The 18,533-nt window shown below is 36.1% G+C and overlaps 1 protein-coding gene across 2 annotated transcripts; it reads right to left on the reverse strand.

Moving 5' to 3' along the window:
* Positions 1-12,016: 12,016 nt before the first annotated feature.
* On the reverse strand, positions 12,017-17,762 carry LOC140038914 (uncharacterized). 2 transcript variants are annotated; one of them, XM_072084512.1, is made up of 7 exons: positions 17,482-17,762; positions 14,894-15,037; positions 13,287-13,354; positions 13,111-13,161; positions 12,913-12,972; positions 12,418-12,750; positions 12,017-12,245 (listed from the first exon to the last, which is right to left on the reverse strand). In XM_072084512.1, the coding sequence occupies exons 1-6, from the start codon at positions 17,609-17,611 to the stop codon at positions 12,457-12,459; spliced, it is 747 nt and encodes a 248-aa protein (XP_071940613.1). In that variant the 5' UTR covers positions 17,612-17,762; the 3' UTR covers positions 12,017-12,245; positions 12,418-12,456. The 2 variants fall into 2 exon arrangements, with proteins under 2 accessions (XP_071940613.1, XP_071940612.1); XM_072084511.1 differs by having other exon boundaries at positions 12,017-12,750.
* Positions 17,763-18,533: the final 771 nt, after the last annotated feature.

An 18,533-nucleotide genomic window follows, 5' to 3' on the forward strand; every position in this document is an offset into this window, starting at 1 on the left:
AAAGAAAGAACATGAAACTTTGATTATTGTTAGATTAACTTGCCATTATTTACTTTTTGTTGTCAGTGATTACGTTTGTATTCAGTTTATGCGAATAAATAGTCCTTCCTGTTTAATTAACATGATGAAAATTCAAAATTGCAATGGGACAGGACATTTGAATTTTTATACAGTTCAAGTATTCAAAACATTGGATCTTAAAAAAGAAAAAATCTTTTAAGGTATAAGATAAAAATAAATTATAAACTCAGGTGCAAAGTGGAATCAATCCTTTCATATACATTTAATTTTTCTCCTTTTGTAGAGTGGGCAGCACAATGGTTCTGGTTGACTGGTTTAATTGATGCTAGATTTTCCGTATTTAGTCCTGATACCGTCCTCTAAATTGACTTTGTTCAAAGCACTAACCACATAGAAATCGTTTTTCTTCCCTTTCTTCCAATTTGTTGAAGATCTCTTTTTTTTTTTTTTTTTTTTAGGGGTAAAGAATGAGAAATTAAGCATAGGTAAGTGGGGCGTGCATTAAATATTCAATTTCTTTTATAACGCAATAGTCATTAAAAGAGCTGCACTTGATTACATATTCATCGAACAATTAATTCCTGTATTCTTGAAAGATGAAACCGTTTGTGAAGAAGCATGTGTTAAATTAACTTGCCATTATGTACTTTGTTTTTCTCATTTTATGGAGGTCGTTATATAAATAAATACTAGTATTTTCAATCCATTAACATGATGAAAATTGCAACGGGAAAGGACACTTTAATCAATAAATATGTGGTTCAACGCTTCAACAAATTGAATCTTGAAATAAAAAAAAAAAATTCCCATGCAAATTTAGAATTTATAGTAAAACCTGTCTGGTCAAAAAAGTTCTCTGTTATTTTGAGACTACAATTTATTTAGACATGATAACAACGTTGTACAATTACAGCGCTAAATATTTGATCATCCGAAAATGAATGATTCTGCTGGTCCTTGTGATGACGGTGCTCCCGCCGGGGGATTTGCTATTGCTGCATAAGGAGATGGTGCTGCATCTGATCCTCCCACCGGAGTCGGTGGCTGGACCCCCCAGGGTGATGGACCTGATGGTCCTTGTACTGATGGAGGCACTGGTGTTGTTACGGGTGATGGTGAAGGTTTTGGAGGGTGGCCTTTGTGACCGTGGTGTTTGTGACCGTGATGGCGGTGGCCGTGGTGGTGGTGGCGGCGGCCATGGTGGTGGTGGTGTTGTGGTCTCGGTGCATCTGCGGCTGGTGGCTCTGATGAATCAAGATTAAACTGCTCGTCATTAGACCCTTCTTCTGAAGGATCTAGCCACAGTTCATCATCAGATTCTGAAAATTCATGTGAATTTTTGGAATCAGTATTTGGCTCAGGTCGAGCTTTTGAATTGGTGATGAGTGCCACAACTAAGAAGAACACTAGCAAGTGTCTGATAGACATGGCTGCAGATGAATTTCTTGTCAATGTGTATCCAAGACTGAAGAGAGCAGATTGTTTTATAGTAAAACATTGGCAGGAATCCCATTCATTTCTCGACCTTTGTGCTATAACTCCTTGTATCCAGTGATTTCCTTCCTTATTAATCTACAATAAAACAGGAGGGATTTAATTGATTTGGTTGACAATTGTAGCCTCCCCTTTATCTTTTAGTAATAAATGCCACGCGCTTGAAAAAAATTATGAAATTACTTGCCATGGTAGAAAGCTTCTTTAGGGAAAGTAATAAAAACCACCGGGTCAAAGGTCGGTGGCCACCACCAATGCATTAAAACTTGGTGCCTTGCCTCCCACCAATTTGTCACATTAAAAAACGCAGTTTTGTTTAAAAAATTTAGGCGGGTGTGTAGTGCACCTGTCTAATTCGGTGGTAGTTCGATCCCCTCCGAATTACCCTTAGATCTTTTCAGATCCTTCCCCTCCCCCTAGTGTAGGATAATCTATCGTATCAACAAAAAAGAAAAGAAAGTAATAAAGCTTTTTTATTCCTTTCCTTTTTTTTGGGCGGTCAATTTAATTAATGGGTTTTTCGAACGGTTATTCACCTAACCACTATTATCCTAATATTCACCTAACAATTAACACACCTAATATTCACCTAATTTACTATGTACATACATATACTAATAATTATTATCCTCTTTTGCATTTATATACTTTTTTTATTTAATCTTGCCTACCTGTATTTATTCACTTTACTTAATTAATATTATATTTTCAAAAATATAACATTTGAAATATATTTTAGCGAGTGCCCATAGGCAATATTATAACTTATAAGACCAAGTTTGGGTAAAAGCGCAACTCTATATAAATCCATCATTGTGATTTTGAATTGTAAAGTAAATTCTAAATGTGATTTTAGTTTAGACAAAATAGTGTCCGAATTATTCGACACGTTATTGAGTTAGTATTTATGACCACCTGAGTTTTTTTTCTTTTTTTTTTTAATAAATTGTGATTTCATTTGCACAATTACTAAACTATCCCCCAACATTTTCTCAATTGTTGTCGTCTCTGAATTTCTTCCTTGTCTTTTTTAATATATTTTTAAATATGTCTCTATAGTCGAATCCTTGATCTCTTATAAAGTAGTAGATAATCGTCCAGGATTGATCAACCATTGAAAGTTAGATTAGTATTGTAGTTATGTAAGCTTAATTTATCAATCATCCGTTGACTATGCGATCACAAAATAATCACATCCTCAGATGTAAAATTTTATCTCTAATTTGGAAGTACAATTGGATGATGTGGTTAACCTTAGCCATATGGTCTGTGGAAGACATAGTAGACTATTATGTGAAAATTATAAAAGTAAGAGGAAAATATTTTGAAACCTGGTTCAAGAGATAGGAGGATATCAGACAATTAATCAAGTTTTATCTTGCAATTAAGTTGAACATTATAAAACGAAAAACAATAAGATTATATAATTCCGCGAATATTTTGACATTTATATTTGAATGTAACCACGGATAGAAATTGTCATACAACTCTAAAACACTCGAAAATGCTCAACGCTGATAGGTGATGTTATTGGTGCATATTTCGGAGGTGCTCTCTATCTTTTGTCAGGCCGCTGGCCCGTAAACACTAGTTTTTCTCCTTGTGGTGGTTTTGCTCCTAGCGAAGTTGGTGGTAATGACGAAATTGGCGGTATCACAACTGGGACAGGAGCAAATGATACCGATGTTTCCGATTGTCGTGGAGCCTGTGATGGAGATGGTGCTCCCGAGCTTTCGCCGGGCTGCCTGCCAGGAGACCCTGGTTTATCTTCTCCTTGCGGTGGTTTTGCTCCGAACAAAGGTGGTGGTGATGACGAAATTGGTGGTATCACAACTGCGAGAGGAGGTATTGATTCTGGTGGTTCCGGTTGTCGCGGAGCTTGTGAGGGAGATGGTGCTTTAGGTGGTTGGGGTGGTGGTTTAGGGCGCTTGTGAGGGAGGCAGTTGACATTTGGCATATTATGATCGCTTCTTTTTAAGGGTTGTAGCCAATCTTGGCCAACACAAAACGGAACAAACAGATCACCATCGTTTTCTTGATCCCTTGGCTCAGGTCGAGCAGCCAAGCAATCAATGGTCAAAAATACAAGTGCAAAGAAGAACACTAGGAGGAATTTAGCAGACATGGCTTGTTGATTTCTAGTGTATGTTTGGTGGTGGAGATTGCAGAAGGAAAGGTGATGGATTTATAGTGGAGAAAGTCGAGTATATTTTTTCTTTTTTCTTTTTTGAAGAAATTTGTTGTAACGCTTCAAATTGTGATGGCATACTCAAAACATCATATTTGTCTGTAAATCTTAGAATAATCCAAGAAAAAGTTAATTGGTTTAATTTGCCATTATAGATTTTGGTTTTTTGTAACTAATGGTTAGGTGTAGCTTAAATGCCATGTAACTTGCTTCCAATTTTCGGTGAATCCAAATGCAAAATCAGAAGTATTTTGAAAATGATCGAAGAGGATGTCAAGTATCTAATTCAACAGCACCTTTGCACATGAGACAAGACTCACAAACCAAAATTGCAATTGGAACTACAATTATGCCCCGATAATTTGAATTGCCAAGCCTAGAACTGAATTTCAAAGAGATGAGAGAATTAGACTCAGCCGATTTGGTTATTATTTTTAATTTTAATTAAATCATCCTTGCAGCTGCAAAGGTGACACAATCGTTTGGAAGTGCATTGTGCTATGAGCATGGAAAATGAATAGGCTTCAAGCTTAAAATGATTTTGGCAAATCATATATGTATGAATACAGGTATAAGAAGCTCAAGTAGCTCCAAGAACGATCAAGATCAATATGCCTTGCGTGCTAAGGGCGGGCTAATTAATATGTTAAAAGACCGAAAAAAGCCATAATCATTGCAGCTACAAAAAAGTAGTGAAAGCAGTGTGCTTGGATGGGAGATTATTTTGAAAATTTTTTTGGAATAACTTTTTTTTTAAATAACACTGCATGTTAGTTTTACTGTCTGGAAAATTTTAACATTAACTTGGTGTCTTTTTAAGGATAAATTACATTTTATTCCCTTGTGATTTAGAATTTTTCCACATAAGTCTCGGATATACATATAATTATAAAAATTATACATCACCCTTGAATTTTGAGCTAAAGTATATTTAGGGTTGAAAGATGAACTAAGCTACTCCATACTCGAATCGAGTTGGGTTTGGTAAAAACTCGTTCAAACTTGATTTGCCAACTAGTCAATTCAAACTTGAACAATGTTTTATGTTCAATAACATTCAAGTTTGATAAAAAAAAATTTCATTCAAATTCGATTCAACAAATAATCGAGCCAAGTTTGAACGAAATTTCAAACACGTTAAAATAATCAAACAAGTTTGAACACTAGGGTGTTCGGTTTGATTAGATTCATTTACACCTCTAAATACATTGTTGCCCCTTCTGCTAAAGTTCACTATAAAAAAGGGTACATTTGACAAATGGCAATCTTACTTGACTTTTTCTTTATTTCCTTAATTTCTTTTTTTTCAAATTTTTTTTCTATATTAGCACATGTGTTTTCTTTTTTCTATTTTTATAATTTTTCTCCTACGATCATGTGGAAAAATGCCAAATTATAAAGGGTAACTTTTTTAACTTTTTTTTTTTTTTGGTAAGTTACAATGTGGATGGTAAATCCTTTTAGCTCATTTCAAAGATAAGTAACGGAAAGGAACTATTGGTCTCCTATCAATTACCCCCATTACAACCATCCACAAAACTAAAGATCATAGAGACAATTTGGAAAATTTGGCAATGAAATACGTTCGTTGGTATTTGGGAGGAAAACCAAGAATATAATAGGAAAAAACAATGCCGACATTCACACTAATTCAGGATAATGTGGTACTACATTACATGTTTTTCCTTAATACTACATTACATGTTTTTCCTGAATATTTTTCTAAAGATAAAATACATTATTTAAGAGCTATTGAGATAAGGATTATTTTGCAAACTCTTGAAAATACCCCCAAACAAGGATTTCGTGTACATACGAAAGAAATTGAGTATTTTCTTCAATTATGACTACATATGTAAGATGTAAGAAAGACCCCGAAAGCAGCAATGAATCATCCAGCTACATTGATCATGTAAAAATTGCTGAGGTACAAGGCTTTTGCCTCTTCCTCTTAGTTCTACGCCTCTTCCTCGACCTTCCATGCTAATTTCTGCAGAGTGCAGATGATTATGGGGTGGTGCTATAAGTATCCTGCACCTCGTTCGACATCTCAACGGCTATTTCTTCTAATCTATCTGAAGGTGATAGGGCGAAATTGCGATAGTTTTCTACTTCTTGATCTACGTCAAAATTCCCTGTTCTTGAAGGTGCCAGGGAGTTTTCATCTTGGTTCTCTTCCCCTCCGGAAGGTGACAGGGCGGAACCAGAAGACTTCTCCGCCAATTCATCGATGGACTTTATTTCTTCGGCATCCATCTTGCCTAAAGGTGATGCGGCGAAATCTCCATAGTTCTCTGGCTTCTCTTCCGTGTCCAACATTTCTGAAGGTGGCAGGCCTGCATCAAAAAGTCTCTGCACCTCATTGTCAATTTCCAGCAATCCTGAAGGAGATAGGGCTTCATCGATATAGTTCTTTACGTCTTCTTGTATCTCAGCGGCCTGACCTTCCCCTACTTTGGAAGCTAATGGGGCGAGATGGCGCTTGATTGCCTCTTCTTTCAAGGTATCAATTACAGCCTGAGCTTCCACATATAGTTGTTCAACAGGACTCAATTCGGGGCTGTTAGACAGCAGCCGAGTAGAAGTTGAGGGAGTGGCTAGGACCACGATGCCTAGCAACACCACTAGCAAGGACATCTTAGACATGGGATTTTCGGAGAATCGGCAACAAATTTTTTTTTTATTTTGTCTTTTTCTTTTTTTGGGGCGATGTTGAAAGAATGAGATGGTGAAAGAATGAGGGAAGAAGGGGTGCTTTTATAGTTGAGTGTGTTTGTGCATTTTGAAACGAGTGTTAGCTAAGCTACTTTGCATTGTTAATGGTGGAAATTGATTTACTTTCTGCGTATAAATTGTATAACAAGCAACGTATGACATAGAATTAGTGAAGAATTTACTTAATTTATCGTACAGAATTAACCAACCGAGGATTATTTCTCTTGGTGGTGCTTATGAGAGATTATACTGGCTGTTTTGTTACTTGTGGTGGTCTGGTTATGGAGATGTTTGCGGTATTGCCTCGATAATATAGAGCGGTCCATTCTTTTCTGTAACAAGTGAATGTCGTGTAACTCAAATTCTGTTGGCACACATCTACACACTACAGACCATCAATAGTGTAGACCAACAGTACTCGAAGAAGTTGTTTATTAGTAGTTAAATTGAAATTAGATCTTTCAGGTTCATCCAACGAATTTGTGTCTATAATGTAAGAGTTACACAGATTTAGAATCAGCAAATGATAATTTTTTTTCTAGGTAAATTTTTAAATTAATCTCTGTTATACTGACAGCGTATAAGCTATCGAATTTGGATGCATGTTACTGTCATCTTAATTTAAATTTGAATTCTAAATTTTGTATGTGTAACATCATTCAGACCCGCTAATATATACACTATCAGTGTAACAAAGATTTATCATATAAGTTTTTATTTGTTTGCTTATTTGTGAGCTCAGTGTAATGATAACTTGCTTAAAATTGGTTTAATCATGCAATCTAATGCTTTTAGTATTGGCACGGTGATTCTTTGATCAACATTCACGTTACTTTCAAGGGAATTAGAGAAAGAGAAACCTACCTTTGAATCAGAAGGACAACATTTTTTGTTGGAGGGAGGAAAACTACAACCTCTAGATTAGAAGAGTACCCTCCCGGAGGTTCAAACTCTTAATTTGCAAGGATTACATTTGATGCTCTACCTGGTGGCCATCTCATCTGACTTGAGTTTGTTAACTAAAACACCAATCAACGAGTTCAATTTTTTCATTTTCCTTGATTGAATCATTGTCCGACTTCTTAGCACTCTATGCACTCTCCTAGAGTTTTTGAGATCAAGAAATTCTAGATGAATACATTAACTTTAATTAGATGCTCCATTTCTGTATGAGAATTGTTAATGAAAGGCAAGTTTAACGGTAACAAAATGAAACTGAAAAAAAAAAATCAACATAGGACTTGTTTGTTTAATTGGGATTTTTTTTTTGGGGGGGAGGGGGGAATTCTGGACAACTTAGAACGCAGCAAGTTGGTGGTGCCCTTTTGTTTTGAAAACGCAGAAACAACCAATTTGATTGCCGCTGTACTTGTTACCTCTTCTGCGGATAAATTTAGTGTTTTATCTGCATTTATGCTCGTATAAAAATTTGATAAAAGGAAAATAAAAGAACGACACAATCTGGATTTGTTTTACATCAAGCTTTATATAAAGGATAGCTACCAAAACCAAGAGAAGAAACTCTATTAACAAGAATTCTCGGATATGTTTCTATGTTGTTCATACCATATTATCCTCACCAAATTCATTAAAGATACGAAACGAAATTTTGATAGAGTGGTAAGAACCACAACCCTAAGGAATTGGACTAGCAGGGATCGATTTAGCAGACAAAAGGTCTTTTCTTAGAATTCTAGGAGTTGTCTGCAGGCTTATAATCAGAAGTTGGTCCGAGCTCTTGAATTGCTTTACCGATGAAAACAAGGGAAAGGGTCCCCTTTGGTAGATGCTTGTTTCAAGTGTCTGTACTCATGAAATTAATTGTCAATCCATGCATAAATTACTTGCAAATGCTTATCATATATATAACTGAAACCTACTTGACTAATGAAAACTCCCCTGACCATGTTACATCACCAACTGCAGAAATCAGGAACTATTCTATTGCCTGTCATGTAATTGCCACAAAATTTGAGACTGAAATTCCTGAAACAAATGATTACTCATTTATTTTTTAAAGATGACAATTGCCCACCAAAGGGCAGGCATCTGAATCATGCAATAGACTAATGGAAGCCAAATGAATTTGTGAACCAAACCTCACATATAATTACGTACATTGTCCTCAATAAGTCCAAAAAGGATGGAGAATAATGTAGACAATCAAACTGTTCTGACAATGATATTGTACAGCATCATCCTTAACAAATCCCAAAAAGAGATTAATAAAGAACTAATTATTCTAGCCATATTTGATCATGTAATTAGTGCTGAGGTAAATGGCGTTTGCCTCTTCCTCTTGGTTCTATGCCTCTTTCCTCGATCTTGCATCTCAAACTCATGGAGCTTTATGTCTTCCCCTTTTAAAGATCTGTCTGGGCGTCTGCGGCAATATCTTCTGCAGCAGCCTTTTCGTCTTCCAATCTGTCCGCAGGTGACAGGGAGTAAAAATGATATTTCTCTGCTTCAACATCAATACCCCATTTTTTTTCTGGTTTCAGAGATTCACCATCTTGTTGGTTCTCCACCACTTTCTCCACCTCAACGCTTCCCGAAGCTGCTACGGTGGAATCGCTCAGTGTCTCAGCCAATACTTGTGGGGGACTGTTTTTGTCAAGAGATTCTACTTCGCCATCAATGATGTGGCCATAGTTGTCCAGCTCACCCTCCGTCTGAGCGTCATTGTAAGAAGGTGACAGGGTGAAATCGCCAAAGTCCAATACGTTCTCTTCAATGCCCCATGTTGCTGAAGGTGGGAGGGCATCAAAATACTTGCCCACCTCGGCATCGACATCTGTTGTTGCTGAAGGTGAAAGAGCTTCCTCCACATAACTCCTCACCGCTGCAAGTACAGCACCAGCTTCATCATCCCATTCTTTTGAAGCCAATGGGGAAAGATGGCGCTTGGCCGTTTCTCCATTCAAGGTATCAACCATTGCCTCAGCTTGCACATATAGCTGTTCCAGAGCTTGAGGATTGAATTCAGGATCAAAAAACAGAGGCCTAGACGTTGAGGGGGTGGCAAGGACCACAACCCCGAGGAACATCACAAGTAAGGAGACATTAGACATGATGGGTTATTCCCTTCTTGAACTCTTGAATCCTTTTTCTTGGTTCACGGAGAGAATTCTTGAATTCAAGATTTTGTTGGTGATGATGAAATGAGATTGGAATGGGGATGATTTTATAGTTGTGTTCTTGTATGCACATTTTCAAGCTAGCTAAGGTTCTTTGAATTGTTTAACGGTGGAGCTTGATTTTCTTTCCGCGTACAGAACAAAATTGCTTAAAACCAAGAAATTCTCTGGCGCTGATGCTGCTTCTAGAGATGATCTTACACTTGCAGGCCCGTTAATGATGGTGCTTCGTCTGTGCTGTTTGTTTTGGTGGTCTAATTGTGGAGACGTTCGCGGAAATGCCTCTGCCAATAGAGTCGGTTCATTCTATTTTTGTAGCAAATCATGTGGTCCATGGATCACATAATAATCTAAGAAGTTGTTGATTAGGTAATTTTTCATAACTAAGATCTTCTAGGATTATGTAAAGAATCTAAATACATCTACTCCAAATTGTATTAAGTTTACTTTTTTTTTTCCCTCGTGTTTGTTCACAATAAATTATCCAATGTAAACGTACTTGTTGTTATTTTTTGTAAATTAACCACTAACATTTGTAAACACAACTGAAGGTGGAAGTAAGTTGCACCCCATTATCATTAAAAAAAAAAAGTCACTGCTGGAATCTTTTTTGGGCACAATGGGCTAGTTCTTATTTGATTGCTTCACTTAATTTTAGATTCTAATTTTTATTGGTTGTGTTTGTCTAATGGGTGTCCAGTTTAAGATGGAGTTCATATACTGATATTTTAAAAGATTAAAGTTAAATAGAAAAAATATATAAATACGTAGTAGGGTAATAATTATTAGTGTGTGCTTTCACATGGTAAGTTTTAGAGTATATTAAGAGTGCCCCAATTTTTTTTTAAAAAATCTAATTTTTCAATAATCAATTTTTTTTATGGATTTTTCTAATAGACACCAATTGAGATATATTAATCACGCTCAACCTATCATGTGAATGCACATATTATTCTCGCTTGCATTTTATACGCTTCTACTAATTGCATTTACTTTTCAACGAACACTTGATACTATACTTAAATTATGTCTAATTACATGCATTAACGCTTTTTCAAAATTAACTTCGTCTTTTAAAAAATTTAACATTTCTCAAAATCAACTTCATTTTTCCAAAAAAAAATTAACACCTAATGTCTCTCCCAAGAACGCTACTAGGCATCCAAACCCTTTTTGATATTCTCATTTTCTTTTGCATCTATATTGAGCTTTTAGCTGCTTTTTTGTGTTCCTCTATAATTACTTTCCCTATTCAAGTTTCATAAAATGTCAAACAAACAAGAACAGGCCCATGTAAAAAAAAATAATAATAAATAAATCCACTACAGCCATCACCGGGCTGGTTCTTCCAAATCATCGAGACTCTAGTCCATTTGATGAATAGTTGTCTTTCAAATAAAAGCAGAACAAACTAGAGAAACAATAACAATTAACCAAATACTAAAACGAGCGGATTATGAAGTACTACGGAATGAAAATGGAAAGAGAACCAATAACCTTTCAAATTGAAAATAAAACACAGGACACAAAAGTTACTTTTCCAAAATCTTTTCTTTTGCTTCCAAAAATTTAGTAGCAATTTGGTGCTATATTGTTTTTCTTCTTTTGAACAAAATACAAAAAAAAAAAAAAAAGGAATTTTACCATTGCTACTAAATTCTTTACCTCTTGAACTACAAGTTGATGTCCAAGAAATTAATAACGTGATCCTGTATTCCCAAAACCTTCCTCCATGTATATATATACTCTTCTGAATTGTTTCTGCGGACGTGTAATTATGTAAATTGATTTTATTTCCATGTATGCATTAATTTGGAATATTTAAAATGTAAAGCAAAGCAATTTGTTTAATAAAGCAAGGTTTAAATTACTTACCTTACAAAATCTGGAATCACTTGATTACTTACCATCTCAAAATCTTTAGTCAATTAAGAACTTAATTGCCAACTATACATGAGGAAATTTTCAAATTTTCGATTTAGACAGGGCGGTCTCTTTTGATTTTGAACTGATATACCGAAAAACAAACCGCCAAGGTTTTTTCCTACAGAATGAAAAGGATTATTTGTCAATTTCAGGGTGAACTTTTTGTCTCGTGAATCCTCTTTTATTTACTCCATTCATGGAACAAATCAATTACTTTCACTTTCATACATTAACCAGGCCAAACATGGCCTAAATTTTGGACTTGATTCGCCTGTAATTAATTATTTACTTGACTAAATTAAGCATTGGAGAGATGATCTTACTTGGATCATGCCACGAGTGTTTGGAGTTCTTACCGGAGTCCAATTAAAAGTACTTGGTCGTTTGGAATATCGGATTATGATCATAGTACATTATATGTTTTTTAACAAAAAATTTGTAGTCCTTGAATTTGTAACATGCAAAATTTGTCTTTCAACTTGAGCGGCGGCATTTTAACAAAACAAAGCAGGGAATCAAATGAACCAACTACACATTCGAACAGAAACGAATTGCATTAATTGGTACGCTAGGAAGTCAGAACAACCCTGAGTTGTACAGCTTATGTAATTTTTTGTACAAAAATTTTTACATTCTCTGTAAACACATTTCCTAATTATCTTTTTACCTCACATGTATCAAATCGCTACAATACATTTTCTGAAAAAAAAAAAAAATCCTAAAAATAGCAATCCAAGCCGTCTGATGTAAATCCCATCTACAATCTGTACAAAGAAACCAATATGTTATGGACAAGATTATCTTTACCTGCAGAACTATGCTTACTCCTGACGTTAAAGTCAATCACGAAAGCAAAATGCAAGCGTTAATCTAATACAAATCCTCAAACTCCCGTCCCTTTATTAAGTTCAGATCTGACTGTTGTATGCACATAACCTGTACATCTGATCTCCCAGTTGCATTGGTATTAAGCTTCTAAACCGCTGTTGACTTGTTCCTTGTTCTAGAAGAGATAGGCTCATCACCTCCTCCCACTGCAGCAGGCTCAAAGCTGCCGCTCTTTGAGAATTGTGTAGCAGCTGCACGGGCACCAGCAACTGCTGCAGTAAGACTCTCCGATTTCTCCACTTTAGGCATGCCAGAGCCCTTAAATGTGGAAACAAGTGATCCTGGCTTCAAAGAGAATGGATCTCGCGGATCTGGAAGGGGAAATTTAACTGGCCTTGGCACCCTAACTGCAGAAAGACCTCTAGCAGCAGCTTCATGTATCTTCAGAAAATGTACAAGCGTAAACAAATGCAAATGCAATAATGTATAAAAGAAACTAGTTACATCCATACGCATTGAAGAAAGAAACAGGTGGGTAACTGAATATGTACTCTGTAAGAAATATGGGAATAAACCAAAACATCCAATAGATATGCCATTTACCTTATGCTCCAAATTATAAACTCCTTGGAAGCCTCGCATCTCAAAAGGAACTATGAGTTTCTGCACCATGCCAAGATGAGATTATACATTTGATAGAGAACAAGCATGCCAAAACCCTGTAATCTTACCAAGAATGAAAAATAAAACATTCAAATAAATAAAAAAAAAAAAAAAAAGAGGTGTATGAACCACACAAACCTGAGGTTGCTCACAAAGCCAACAAAAATCAGTTTGCCCTTCTAGCTGCACCTGTAAAACAAGGATGTATTACCAGGAAAGACACCAGCACAGACTACCAATGGTGAACACCTAGAGGAGCTGCAATGTCGACAATAAACGTGAAGAAAGAGAGACAAGATATCAAAGTGGCTTACCCCTCCAGGAACCTCCTCCCAGCTTACTAGTTCTTCACGAGTAACGCATCCAACCACCTCAACACAACCTGTGCAATAGTTCACTCTCCAGGTTAGCTGTACTATTATAGTTCCTCATTTTCTTCAACAGGACAAAAAGGTTTCTTCATTTCAGAAGAGCTATAGAAAAGAGTTGTGACAAAAACGAAACTCAATGCCCCACAGTCAAGGAAACCTAAAGAAGACAGTTTCCACCACATAGCAAAAGTCATAGACAACGTCCATAAAGGGTAGAGAAGATCATAGAAAAGCAACTTGGATCTAGTTTGACAAGGGCCTTTTGCAGCCCCTCAGCTCCTCTGTTTCCCCTTTCTCAATGAATAAAACCTATCTATGAGAAGATAAGAAAACACAAAATCACGACATGACCAAACTACAACAGCCTCAGCATTAACCTTATGTCACCCCTTCTTCCACCCAAGACTAATTCTCTTTTTTGCACAATGTGTAGTGGACCATGCATCACAAAAAAGATAACCTAAATACATAGGCATCCACAACTGTACTAGAGATGAGTCATGCTTGAACTACGTAGGTCATGATGAGGGTAAAGGCAAGTTATCAAATCTTGACCGGTACTTCTGTGATCCAAGTTGAATTCCCCAGTCAATATAAAATGTGCAAATACATATATTCAACTGCCTTTAGGCCTTGACCATTAATCTGCAAAATTAGGGCCATTCTCCTGATACTTGACAAGTTATCGTATACAAAGTCATTGAACACAATGGAATGGCAACAAAAATTGCTGACAGGCAACAGGACCTCATCTTAGATATGACTAGGGTTTGCCCTCAAACTACTAATTAGTAACATAATGCTATTCTTGATACTACGTTTCGAACCAAATCATATCCTAGTCACGGAACATGTCAAAGTGATTGATCTAAACGCCTCATCCTGTGTTGGCTGAAGTTCGTGTAGGACAGAGTACGAGTGCTGATAAGGAACTGAAGTCCAACCAAACTAGCAGAAAGAGGAAAATTTTCTGAAAGGAGATCCTTCACTATTGAGCAAGAGAGCAATACCCATATTTAAGATCCCACTTTAGATCTTATAGTTACCCTTTCCTGCAAATATTTTGAAAAACACACAATGCGCATGGTGGATTCAGATCGAGTGGCTCCCTCAAGTTTCCAAAGTTATCTTTTACTCTATTGACTACAGAAGCCAATATATCCAACATATCCACTAAAGCATAATAAGGTACACCTGCGCATTACTCCTTTCAATTCTAGAACACAAATTGGCACATCCAATAGCATTAATGGCATAACATGGTATACTGCCATGCAGGCATATAGAAATTTGATCAGGCAATACAAAGTTATAAACTGGTGTACAAAGTCAGGGGAGCTGTGGAACACATTACACCAAAAAAAAAAAAGCATTTTCCCAACCAACACTTGGGCATTTGAAACTTAAAAATGCAGATTTTCATTTTACTAGTTTAAACATATGTAAAAATAATAATAGTAATAGTAATAAATAATAATAATAAATATATAGATAAATAAACAAAAACAAAGTGCAGAAGATTAACATTACTCCAGGAAGTAATTGACAACCTATCAATCTTGAGGTTGGATAATGCTCTGGAAATTTAATATCTGTAATTCCATCCACTGCATATATTTCCCTGTAAAAATCCTCCATTGCTTGGATCGTAGCTGGTTCTGGGATCTTGCTAGCAGCATGAATCCAAAGTCGTCCTGAATAAGAAAAGGGTAAACATATCACAACTATCACTATAGAATCCAATCTCAAATCATGCAAGTTGGAAAACAGGCAATAATTGCCTTTTTGGAACTTTTTAAAGCAACAAGAGTCCAAACTGGCTCTTCCCAATCATGACAGCAAACATGTAGTGAGGATTACATCACAATTGAAAACCACAAAAGTCCAATTTTTTTCTCCTTCAAGACCAAGTCAACAAGATAAGGCAGGCAAATTCCAGGCCAACAACATTGACCAAGGAAACAGCATGTTTTCAGGTTTGAACATTGATATGCTTCAAAATCTGAGGAAATTTTCCAGTATTCCTAGAAGAACCAGTTGATGACAGAAAATTAGCATGGTAGAGAATATCAGGATCCTTCTAAGGTTTCTCGGGTATCATCAGGAACAATGACGCAAGGAAAATACAAATACATTAGAGAAGGCTCAACTGTTTACTTCTTTTTGGAAGGTGTCTTCTCTATTTTTGGATTTGATGTTTGACTTTCAGTAAAAGTTATACATTTGGGAAGCTAGAATCGAGCAAACACTCATCTCCTAAACTGACAGTTGCTTCATTTTAAAGGAACAGTTGATCCAAGCGAGAACTTAAGTCAACCTTTATGTTGGTTTTAGAAATCTATATTAGGGTCAAATAGAAGGACTTTGTACAGAAAAAAAAAAAAAAAGGAGAAGCACAAGTGAATTGGAGAAGGATGCCCAAGCTTCGACAGCAGCTGTAAATAGAAGGCAGTAAGCTAATGGGCATTGTCACAAGATAGTCTGGCTGTCACAGAATTAGTATAGTCTCTACTCATATTTGGCAAATCTCAGTAGACGATAGGTGTTATAACAATAAGTACCAGGTTAAACTCTGCAATAGTCACATGTAGAATGCTACTCTGAGAACAACTATAATGAATCTTGTTTTGTATTTAATTTTACCCCACTCCCTTTCCCAATCCAAGAATTTCCTGAAAGTTGTCTGCCACCTAAAAAGACTTGGAAAAGAGAGAAACTCAGAACCTATATCTCCCCAGAAAAGAAAATGCAGTTCCATTCAAAGTTAAAATCAAATAGGAAGCATACTTTAATAGCTGACATTAAATGCAAGATTGGTAATCCAACAGATTCTTTTGCAACTCCTTCACCAATAATGTCTATATCAGCTTTTTGTCCAATTAGAGGTATTAGAGGTAAAAAGAACTGCCTTCTAAAGAATAAACGACCATGCACTCATTCAGTCGTAAAATAAACAATCAACTCTTGGTGCCAACACCGATGTCTAAAATAGCTTTAACTAACATCATCTGCCAGCTCCCAATCAGCAATCTCCACTTCAGCACATGTATCAATCAGAACTGCAACGTGTGGCAGAAGTACAGCAGGATATACAAATTTTTAACCACAGCTAAAACAGTAAAAAAGTCCAAAGGTAGAAATTCGGATCACAATGAATCCAAAACCTATTTCCAATAAGTATTCCATCCAAAATTTGGCTAACATTTCCATTACTGGGCCATAAAGCATACATCTGTTTCCTTCCCCTATTCCTCTTTTTACAATAAAAACCTAAACTTGGAATAAAATTTCTAACAATGCAAGCTAAAAAATCACCTCCAACATCATTTTCACTCCTATAAAGGGTCTAATATGAAGATGGAACAGAATAAAAACCAGAATCACAATCAAAAAGAGAGAATGGTCCCAAATTCATTGCCCCCCAAAAAAAACACTTACATGGCAAGTGATAAAACAGACAAAATAGAGATTATCGAAGTAAAATAAAAAGTGAAACATGGGCTTCGCAGCTCAGAATCACAATCAAAAAGAGAGAATGGTGCCAAAATCATTGCCCCAAAACAAAAAAACACTTACATGGCAGGTGATAAAACAGACAAAATAGAGATTATCAAAGTAAAATAAAAAGTGAAACATGGGCTTCGCAGCTCAGAGAAAAAAGAAGCTACCCCGAATAGGGGCAGGCCAAGATCTTCCTTCAACACGTTTGTTCACAAGGGTTTGATGGGTACTAGAGGCAGAAATGATATCAAACCCTTGTGAACAAAAGGGTTTGTTCACAAGGGTGGTTTGTTCACAAGGGTTTGATGGGCACAAGGGTTTGATATCATTTCTGCCTCTGATTCTTTCCCCTATTCCTCTTTTTACAATAAAAACCTAAACTTGGAATAAAATTTCTAACAATGCAAGCTAAAAAATCACCTCCAACATCATTTAAGCTCCTATAAAGGGTCTAATATGAAGATGGAACAAACTAAAAACTAGAATCACAATCAAAAAGAGAGAATGGTCACAAATTCATTGCCCCAAAAAAAAAAGGCACTTACATGGCAAGTGATAAAACAGACAAAATAGAGATTATCAAAGTAAAATAAAAAGTGAAACATGGGCTTTGCAGCTCAAAGAAAAAAGAAGCTACCTCGAATAGGGGCAGGCCAAGATCTTCCTTCAACACGTTTGATGCCATAAACAAGCAAAGAAGCCCATGGCTGATGCATTGTCAGACATGGGTTTCTATAGTTGATATCATTTCTGCCTCTAGTACCCATCAAACCCTTGTGAACACTGATTGATCCTAACGTCAGCCTGAGGAAATTAATATAGATTTCGTTTTCTTGGTTGGCGCTAAAGCATAGATTTTTTCAGTCCGCAAAAAGGAATCTTTGGTTTGGATTAGTGGGCATTGGGTAAAAAAAATTCTTCACCTACATGAACTATCCGGATGATGTCCGGAGTACAAGGATTTGGGAAATTTATTTAGAAATTTTGAGACACGGGTAATAGGTAATTGTGAGAGCTCTAAATAAATAGTCTAATTAGGATTGCTATCCAATCTCTCCTTTTTTTTCTTGGCAGTGTAAGCAGTAGGATTCGAATCCGAGACCTCTTGCTTACACTCCCTCTCCCGTACCCATCCAATCCATCCCTCTTGCTTATAAGGATTTGGAAAATTTATTTAGAAATTTTGAGATACGGGTAATAGGTAATTGTGAGAGCTCTAAATAAATAGTCTAATTAGGGTTGCTATCCAATCTCTCCTTTTTTTTTTTTTTTTTGTAGTGTAAGCAGGAGTATTTGAATCCGAGACCTCTTACTTACACTCCCTCCCCCCGTACCATCTAATCCATCCCTCCCCTCAGGGTTGCTATCCAATCAAGTTAAACTCAGGCAAAAATATTTGAATTCGAGCTCGAGTTCGTCAAGTTCATTAAAATTCGAGTGAAAAAATTTGAGCTTGAACTCGTTGAATTTTTCAAAAGTTAAGTTTGAGCTCTAACTCAAGCTTATTTTACTTTACTTGAACTCAACCAAATCGAGTTCAATTGAATTTTTGAGTTCGATTTTTTAGTAAATTTCATAATCTTATAATAAATAATTTTTAATTACGTTATAAATACACTATTCAATAAGACTCAATGAGTACTTGAATTTTAATTTTTTCTACTCGAATTTGATTCGATTACATTATCA

Source organism: Coffea arabica, chromosome 3e (assembly GCF_036785885.1).
Source record: "Coffea arabica cultivar ET-39 chromosome 3e, Coffea Arabica ET-39 HiFi, whole genome shotgun sequence".
NCBI lineage: Eukaryota > Viridiplantae > Streptophyta > Magnoliopsida > Gentianales > Rubiaceae > Coffea > Coffea arabica.